At 62.3% G+C, this 8,608-nt stretch overlaps 3 protein-coding genes across 3 annotated transcripts in view; all 3 read left to right on the top strand.

Annotated features, from left to right (window-relative positions):
- Positions 1–66, top strand: part of FAM193B (family with sequence similarity 193 member B) — a 12,015-nt gene extending 11,949 nt beyond the window's left edge. The window contains exon 11 of the mRNA XM_019473788.1: positions 35–66. Coding sequence (XP_019329333.1) covers positions 35–66 — 32 coding nt within the window. The remainder of the gene's footprint in view (positions 1–34) is intronic.
- DDX41 (DEAD-box helicase 41) lies at positions 43–5,640 on the top strand. Its single transcript, XM_009285762.2, has 16 exons — positions 43–133; positions 231–390; positions 474–548; positions 918–978; positions 1,600–1,736; positions 1,995–2,067; positions 2,244–2,397; positions 2,511–2,647; positions 2,852–3,014; positions 3,115–3,246; positions 3,432–3,503; positions 3,834–3,930; positions 4,343–4,492; positions 4,646–4,717; positions 4,932–5,042; positions 5,288–5,640. Exons 1-16 carry the CDS (start codon positions 131–133, stop codon positions 5,422–5,424), a joined length of 1,734 nt encoding a protein of 577 aa, XP_009284037.1. The 5' UTR covers positions 43–130; the 3' UTR covers positions 5,425–5,640.
- DOK3 (docking protein 3) overlaps positions 5,632–8,608 on the top strand; it is a 3,382-nt gene continuing 405 nt past the window's right edge. Inside the window, exons 1-5 of the mRNA XM_009285761.2 lie at positions 5,632–6,080; positions 7,439–7,732; positions 7,873–7,966; positions 8,052–8,224; positions 8,306–8,608. The exon at positions 8,306–8,608 is cut by the window's right edge and continues 405 nt beyond it. Of these exons, the coding sequence (XP_009284036.1) occupies positions 6,024–6,080; positions 7,439–7,732; positions 7,873–7,966; positions 8,052–8,224; positions 8,306–8,608 (921 nt within the window). The 5' untranslated portion in view covers positions 5,632–6,023. The remainder of the gene's footprint in view (positions 6,081–7,438; positions 7,733–7,872; positions 7,967–8,051; positions 8,225–8,305) is intronic.

Below are 8,608 nucleotides of genomic sequence, written 5' to 3'. Positions count from 1 at the left end.
TCCCGGACCGGCCTCACCTCGCATCTCCCCACAGAGGCAGCGGGAGGAGGCGGCGGAGACGTCTGACCTGTCCGGGGAGGAAGATGACGACTATGTGCCCTACGTGCCCGTCAAGCAGCGCAAGCAGCAGATGGTAACGGAGTGACGGGGCCCGGCGCTGCCGGGGGAGGGGTCTGAACGTTCCTCCCGACGCGGGGCCTCTCACTCCACCTCCACCCGTTTCCTCCTAGCTGCAGAAGCTGCTGCAGATGCGGCGGAAGGTGGTGTCGGAGGAGGAGCAGCGGGACAGCGGGAGTGAGCAGCGGGGTGACGAGGATGACATCCCCCTGGGGCCCCAGTCCAACATCAGTCTCCTGGACCAGCACCAGCACCTCAAAGAGAAGGCGGAAGGTAGGGGAGCGGCTGGCGGTAGGGCCGGGCGGCTTTCGGGAGGGACTGAAACCTCCTCACCATGCCCCTGACTCTTCCCCCAGCTCGGAAAGAATCAGCCAAGGAGAAGCAGCTGAAGGAGGAAGAGAAGATCCTGGAGAGCGTGGCAGAGGGCCGAGGTGAGTGGTGGGAGCTCCGAGTCTCTCAGACCTGTCTCCAGAGCTGTCAGGGCAGCAGCAGGGGTGTTAACTGCCTTGCAACACTCAGGGATGTTTGTACCCGGGGTGGGACGGGAGATCACAACAGGATCCTTCAGTCAGCATCCAGCTGCCTGGCTTAGCTGAGACGGTGCTGTGGCGGGCCCCTAGGCATGGCAGGCTGCAGCATTTGGTGTTCCTGTACCCAGAGGGGCTGTCAGGGGTGCTGCTTTTCCTCCTCTGTCTCCGGGCACGGTCTCCCAAACTGTTTGCCCGAGTAGTTCTCTGCTGAGGTTAAGTGCGCATGGGGATGGAGAGCTTGCACTGATCTCGTCGGCTTTGTTCTTGCAGCTTTGATGTCAGTGAAGGAGATGGCAAAGGGCATCACCTACGATGATCCGATTAAAACCAGGTGTGTTTCACAGCACAGAGGTTGTCTTCCTGAACACATTGCTTCCTCGCAGCTGAAGAGAACCAGAAGCCGTGCAGCCTCGCAGGAGGAGCGCCGCTCTGCGGCCACTGCCTTCTCTCTTGCTCCACTGCCTGGCTTCTTACTGCTGTACATAAGATTGAAGGCTGTGGAGTCACCTTGAACATTATTTTATATACAGTTAAGATTTTCTAGAGTACGTTTACATTGAACTCGAAGACTTGGGGTGGATCTTCAGATCTTGGAGGTGACTAAGCTAGAGAAAGAGACTGGGGGAGCCTACAGAGCCAGTGCTGCTCAAGGCAGTGTCAGAGAGATGATCGAGATACATCCAAAAGATTTTTGGCATGTCCCATCCACCGTCCATGGGCTGTTCTCAGCTGTTAGCTTGGGAGTTCTTACTGAGACTTTGGGGAAACATGTAATGCTGGAACTGGTGTGGATCTGTTCCCGTGCTCACACCATGAAGCCCCTTGGAGTTACCTGTTTTCCCTGGTGGGATATTGGAGCCTGACAGGGAGTTCCCATGGGCCTCCGTGGGGGCTGCTGCCTCTCAGCCCCAGCCTCATTCTGCACCATGACCTTTCTCTGTTGCCTTCGCAGCTGGAGAGCACCTCGTTACATCCTGGGCATGTCGGAGGCACGGCATGATCGCGTGCGCAAGAAGTACCACATCCTGGTGGAGGGGGAAGGCATCCCGCCCCCCATCAAGAGCTTCAAGGAGATGAAGTTCCCAGCAGGTGGGCCGGGAGAGGAGCCTGGCAGGGTGGGGGACAGCGTTCTCCTGGGAAACGCACGTCAGCGAGCAAAACTGTCGGATCTTTCATGCTTAGTGTTAGTGGGGTTGCAGCTTAAATTCCCAACAGTGGCTGTGTCACCTAGCTGCTGGCCCAAGGGGTGTTTGTCACTGGTGGAGGAGCTGCAGCTGGGACGTGAGAGGAGGGAAAGAGGGAGAAGACTTCAGGTCGTGAACGTGTGTGTCCCTTGTTCTCTGACAGCTATCCTGAGGGGCCTGAAGAAAAAAGGAATCCAGCAGCCAACACCCATACAGATCCAAGGCATCCCCACGATGTGAGTGCTCTGTCCCTTTCCCAGAGTGGGGAGCAGTTGCTCCCTACAGCCCACCCAGCGGTGTGTACCGGGTGCTCTTTGCTGGTGACAGATGCGCCCCGTCACCTTGCTCAGCCCTGGAGGTCTGAGCCGTTCTGTGATGCTCCCCCTCACCATCAGCCCCATTTCTCTGCCAGCCTCTCGGGAAGGGACATGATTGGCATTGCATTCACTGGCTCTGGGAAGACCTTGGTGTTCACCCTCCCGGTGATCATGTTCTGCCTGGAGCAGGAGAAGAGGCTGCCATTTTCCAAGCGAGAGGGACCCTACGGACTCATCATCTGTCCGTCGGTGAGCGCCAGGGGCACGGTGACGTGCGGGAGGAAGCTTTAATTGGTATTCAGTGGCAATCCCAGATCCTCCCTGCACGGTGGTGTAGGAATGAGTAAGTTTTCTCTCTGCAGCGGGAGCTGGCCCGGCAGACCCACGGCATCATTGAGTACTACTGCCGCCTGCTGCAGGAGGATGGCCTGCCCCCGCTGCGCTGCGCCCTCTGCATCGGGGGCATGTCTGTCAAGGAGCAGATGGAGACAATCAAACAGTAAGACCTTCTGGGGGGGCGGGTTGTGGGGCTGGAGCTGTGCTCCGTTTTCTGGCAGGGGACTAAGGGGCGGCACCCTGGCTGGCTGGCTTCAGGAAGGTGTGGGGGCGAAGGTGATGTGCCAAGCAGGTGTTACCTTCCCTATGTGTCGCTGCGTGGGGCAGGAATCCGAGTCCCTGACCGTGGCCTTCTCTCGTCCCACAGTGGTGTACACATGATGGTGGCAACCCCTGGCCGCCTGATGGACCTGCTGCAGAAGAAGATGGTGAGCCTGGACATCTGCCGTTACTTGGCCTTGGATGAGGCTGACAGGATGATCGATATGGGCTTTGAGGGGGACATCCGTACCATCTTCTCCTACTTCAAGGTACTGAGCTGGCACGATACGAGCACCCTGATGCTCAATCCCTGCACCCACCTGGTTGGGTGAGTGCTAAATCCTTGCCCGCACTATGTTCCCTGCACAGGGTCAGCGACAGACCCTCCTCTTCAGTGCCACAATGCCCAAGAAGATCCAGAACTTTGCCAAGAGTGCCCTGGTGAAGCCCATCACCATTAATGTTGGGCGAGCGGGTGCTGCCAGCCTGGATGTTGTGCAGGTGAGGTAGTTGGGAGCTCCCCCATGCCTGTGTGGGAGGCCAGCACCGTTCATGAGGGCACTTGATGCATCCCTTGTCAGGGAGCTGGGGTTCATCGCCCTCTTTCCCAAGAGGCTAAGGTATACCAAGCAATGGCAATTTCTCTGCTGCCTGCCTGCCTGACTCATCTCTCCGCTTGTTCCTAGGAAGTGGAGTACGTGAAAGAAGAGGCCAAGATGGTGTACCTCCTTGAGTGCCTGCAGAAGACCCCGCCACCTGTGAGTAGTGCGCTCCTGCTGCTCCGGCAGCATGGCTGGGGGCAGCACGGGCACACCGCAGCCCCGGGGCACCGGTGGAGCATGGGCACACCGCAGCCCTGGGGCACTGGTGGAGCTGGCAATGAGGATGCGACCGTGATGCTGCAGGGCTCTGCCATGGGTGGGGTAGGTGTGTGGGTGAGCCGTGCTCCAAGTATGAGCAGGTCCTGGGCCCAGAGCTGTTGTGTTTCTGCTCAGCAAGAGGGAATGGGTCTCCTGGGGGGTTATGCTGGTACCAGCAGTGCCAGCCCACAGAAAGGTGGCTCTTCCATGATGTCTGTGCTGCCGCAGGTGCTGATCTTTGCAGAGAAGAAGGCGGATGTTGATGCGATCCATGAGTACCTGCTGCTCAAGGGTGTGGAAGCTGTGGCCATCCATGGAGGGAAAGGTCAGTGAGGGTATCGGGGAGGCCTGGGCCGCGGTGTGACCCTGCCTGACCCCGTTCCTGCCGGGGTGGTACATGGCCACGGGAGGTCCCAGTGTGCAGCAGTTTGTGATGGCGTGAGGGAGGGCTGTCGCAGTGTCAGGAGCAAACGTGCAGCAGTTTGTGATGGCGTGAGGGAGGACTGTCGCAGTGTCAGGAGCAAATGCCACGTTGTATGTAGCAGGCATAAACGCAGTGCAAGTCCCTATGGGACCTAGACGTCCCTCTGCTCCTTTATTTGGGGAAAGGCTGTGTAGGTCCTCTCACTGGGGGAGCCCTGGTTAAGCGATGCTTGGCTCTGAGGCCATAGTGGTTGCCGCAAGGGGTAGGACTGGGAACTCTGCCCTTGCTGATCTTCTCTGCTGGGCCTTTGCAGATCAGGAGGAACGGACAAAAGCCATTGAGGCGTTCCGGGATGGGAAGAAGGATGTCCTTGTTGCCACTGACGTCGCTTCCAAGGGCCTGGACTTCCCAGCCATCCAGCATGTCATCAACTACGACATGCCGGAGGAGATTGAGAACTATGGTGGGGACTGGGCCCCGTGGGGGACCAACGAGGGCGTGGTGGGGTGGGTGCAGAGGCCAGCAAGGCTGTGCGCTTGTCTCTGCAGTGACTGGGGTCAGGGATGGTCTGTCACATCACATTCACCCGTGCCTGATCCTGTCTCTTTCTCCACAGTTCACCGTATCGGGCGTACAGGCCGTTCGGGCAACACTGGCATTGCCACCACCTTCATCAACAAGGCCTGCGGTGAGAAACAGCGTGGGGCTGGGGGCTGCCTGGGGAGGGCTGCGGTTGTAGGAGGCAGCTGGGCGATGGAGCTGCCTCCACCTTGGCAAGGGGGTTGCTCCTGAGCAAGCAGGGACGAGTCATGATGGCCCGTGGAGGGGGGATGGTGTTGCGAGGCAGCACCCCCCCCCCCAACCCTGCTCGGGCTGTATCTGATTCATGTCTCTGCCCCTAGATGAGTCAGTGCTGATGGACCTGAAGGCCCTGCTCCTGGAGGCGAAGCAGAAGGTGCCGCCTGTGCTCCAGGTGCTGCACTGCGGGGACGAGACCATGCTGGACATCGGAGGTGAGAGACCCTGGGCTGGCACAGGGACCTCCCGCAGGGCTGTTGAGAGACCTGGGCTGCGGACAGGACCCCCAGCTCCCGGGGCGGTTCCTGCCTGCCTCAGGGCTGTCGTTGCCTGGCCATGCGGGCAGCCCAGTGCTGTGGCAGCGGGGGGGAGACGCTGGCGTAGCCCCTCTGCTTCTGGGGTGGGGGGCCACTCTCCTGGTGTGGTACGGCTCCCCCTGACCTCCTCCCTCCCATTGCAGGTGAGCGGGGCTGCGCCTTCTGCGGTGGCCTGGGCCATCGCATCACCGACTGCCCCAAGCTGGAGGCGATGCAGACCAAGCAAGTCAGCAACATCGGCCGCAAGGACTACCTGGCCCACAGCTCTATGGACTTCTAGCCTGAGGAGCGTGCTGCCCAGCGCTCCCCCTGCGCGGGCCTTGGTTCCCTTTCAGCCGGGCCAGCACCCCAGCTGCCCTCACCTTTCCCAAGCCCGGGGGCCTGTCCTGCACTGCTGTGGCCCCTTTTCCAGCCATTTGGCCACCGGGGCTCTTGCCAGCTCAGCCTGATGAAGCTCCTGCCCCAGGAGGAAATGTGTGGAGCTCCTCTCCAAAGCCCCTCGATTCCTCCAGGACTGTCCCCCTTACCTGTTTTTGTGCCTCCTCGGCTCGTGGCTGTTCCTGTATCCCCCAAAAACGCTGATGCAGCCGGGGCGAGGCGGAGCGTGCTGCGCTCCTGTCGGGCAGTCCCCTAGGTGCTTCCTGTGCCCTGCCTGCGCGCGTTCTGCCCCACTGCCCCTCTGCGAGAGGGAGGGCGGATGGACGGATACCTCCTGTGACCCAGCCTCTGCCCCTCATCCCACACACCAAAAAGGGGAAGTTGCTGAGAGAAGGAAGTCTGCCCCATGCAGTTGCTTCAGCTGCAGCAGTCACATTTTCTCCGCTGCTGGTAGCCCGAGTCCCTGATCCTTGTGCTGGCTGCCAGGGTGACGCTGGGCCCATGGAGAGACCAGTGAAGGATGGGATCCTCTATGTTCAGCACTGCAAATTTGGAAAGGTAAAGGGTGGATTTGGGGCTGGGTACGGGGTTTGCCCTGATCTGTCTTGATGCCAGGCCTGGGGCTGGGCCCTCGGCAGCCTGGGAAGGGGGGACTGGAGCCAGACCCCTCGGAGCTGCTCTGGGGGGGCCCTGGGCTCCTCAGCCCCAGGAGCAGGGCTCTCCCTGCGGCCGAGGGGACTCATCCGTGCAGGCATCTGCTCAGGCTCGCCCCTGCACGTGGGGTCCCTCTTCTCGCTTGGTCACCGCGTGATTCACGATGAAACAATAAATGTGTGTTAACGAGGCGCAGCTCCAGTGTGTGTGTGGGAGCGGGGCACCGGGGCAGTGCGTGGGACGTGGCTCTGCACCCAGCCCTCCGCATGCCTGGCCCTGGGGTGCCAGTGCCATCCGTGGGGCACCCCTCGTGGCTTGGCCTGCTGCCCTGGGCCCTCGGGGTGGGCACCGATTGCTGCAGGCCACTGGGCACGGTTTGGGTGACATGGTGGGAGTCACTGCAGGGTTGAGCCAGCTCTAGGGAGCTGTGAGGTGGGTGTTGGCGAAGCAGGTCCCACTGGCACGCTGGCCTTGCCTTAGCGGCATCCCCTCTGCCATGGCAGGGCAGCCGTGCCCCCACGGGGGGCTCGGTGGATGTGCTGGGCTGTGACCACGCTCCGACCTCCCTGCCGAGCAAGAGCCGAGTCCTGGAACTGAAGCGGGCAGGCCCTGCGTGTGTGGGGCCGGTGCCCTGCTGCGTAGGAGGCAGGCGGGCTGGTGGCGATGGGTATTTTGGGTGCTTGGCTGCATCTGGTTTCTGCAGGGCGGAGGCTCTGCTGCGCTTTTGAGGTGCGTGGGGGCACGCGCCCCCTCTATCCCATGACAGGCTGGGAAGGTGCTGGTGCCACAGAGCCTCCCCTGGGAGGAAGCGGGCTGCGAGCTGCAGGGCCTGGCAGCGCTCAGCAGATGTGAGGCTGCCAGCAGGAGCCTCAGCAGCTCAAAATGGCTTTAATTTGCATCAGGGTCTGTCCTGAGAACAGCTTGAGAGCTCAGCTGCAGCAGCGGCAGGCCAGCACTTGCAGCGGGGAACAAAGAGCAGGACCTGGTGCTCAGCGAGCCGGCAGCGAGTGTGACTCACCCAGCGAGCCATGCTGAGCTTGCTCAGGGCAGGGCCCCCCCTCAACCCAGCACTGGCCCCGGCTCTCCATGCCCTCCAGCAGCACCTGGCGGGTGTGGGCAGGGACCCCCTGTGCCCCCTCCTGCCCCACATGGCTCTTCCCAAGCACTGTCAGCCCCACATGGAGGGCAGCGCTGCGAGGACGCAGCAGGCAGCTCTTTGCTGACCCTTTTTTTCCCCTGCCTGCGCCCTTCCCATGCCACAGAGGTCCTGGAGGAAGATGCGAGCCCAGCTCTTTGCTGCCAGCCCCTCCGGCGTGGCCCGCATGGAGAAGTTCGACGTGCGAGATGATGGCACGGCGCTGGAGAAGACCTCCCTGCGGCGGTGTGCCCGGCGGGTGATCCGCCTCTCAGACTGCGTCTCCGTGGGCCCAGCGGGCACTGAGAGCTGCCCCAGAGCCACTGCTGCCTTCTACCTCACCACCACGGAAAAGAGCTACGTGCTGGCGGCCGAGCAGCGGGATGAGTGGATCGCCCAGCTCTGCCAGCTGGCCTTCCAGGTACTGTGGGGTCAGGCGTAGCTGGGAGCCCTCACGCTGCTCCTGGCTCGGGTGAGCCAGGGGGCTCTGGGGTGCGTGGGCAGGCAGGGGGGCTTGTGATCCCCCGGTCCGGGGGCTGTGCTCACATCCCTCTGTTTCAGGGTGCAAAGGAGATGGCGCAGAGCAGTGCCAGGACCCAGCCCAGCCCTGCTGTCCCCATGGAAGAGAACTCCCTCTACTCTTCCTGGCAGGACCGTATGTGCAGGGGTGGCGGATGGGGCCAGGGTGGGCTCCAGCTCTGTGCTGCGGTGCTGACTCCCACCTTGCTCTGCTCCTGCAGTGACCGAATTCCCAGTGCTGGTGGTCCGGACGGATGCGGCCGCCCGCTGCGGCCTGCACGGGCATTACCTGCTCTCAGCCCTTCCCGAGAGCCTGACGCTGAAGGACCCGCAGTCCCGCCAGTCCCTGCTCACCTGGCCCTATCCCTTCCTCCGCAAGTTTGGCCAGGATCAGGTGTGTGCCTCTCCCCCTCCCTGGGGCTGCTGGCTGCCCAGGGCAGGTGCCAGCCCCTCACCCTGCCCTCTGGCCCCACAGACCATCTTCTCCATTGAGGCTGGCCGCCGCAGCGACTCTGGCGAAGGCACCTTCACCTTCAGCACTCCAGCGCGCGGGGGGGCGGGGCCCCCCGCCATCACCTGCCAGCAGCAGGGCAAAGATGCCCCGGACCCCCGGCTCTTCTCTGCCCCGGCCCCCCAGCTCTCCGCACAGGGCCTTGAGCCCCAGCCCTGGGGCCCTGGGGCCGAGGAGCCCCAGCCCAGCCCACCTCTGGGGGGAGCACAGCCTGCCTCCCACCCCCCTGCCAGCCTTCTCCGCTTCCCCCCGCCGGAGCGTCAGACC

This window comes from Aptenodytes forsteri, unplaced genomic scaffold, assembly GCF_000699145.1.
Source record: "Aptenodytes forsteri isolate BGI_AS27 unplaced genomic scaffold, ASM69914v1 Scaffold54, whole genome shotgun sequence".
Taxonomy (NCBI): Eukaryota; Metazoa; Chordata; class Aves; order Sphenisciformes; family Spheniscidae; genus Aptenodytes; species Aptenodytes forsteri.
The sequence above is the reverse complement of the archived record's forward strand: the minus strand, read 5'-3'. Positions and strand labels throughout refer to the sequence as shown.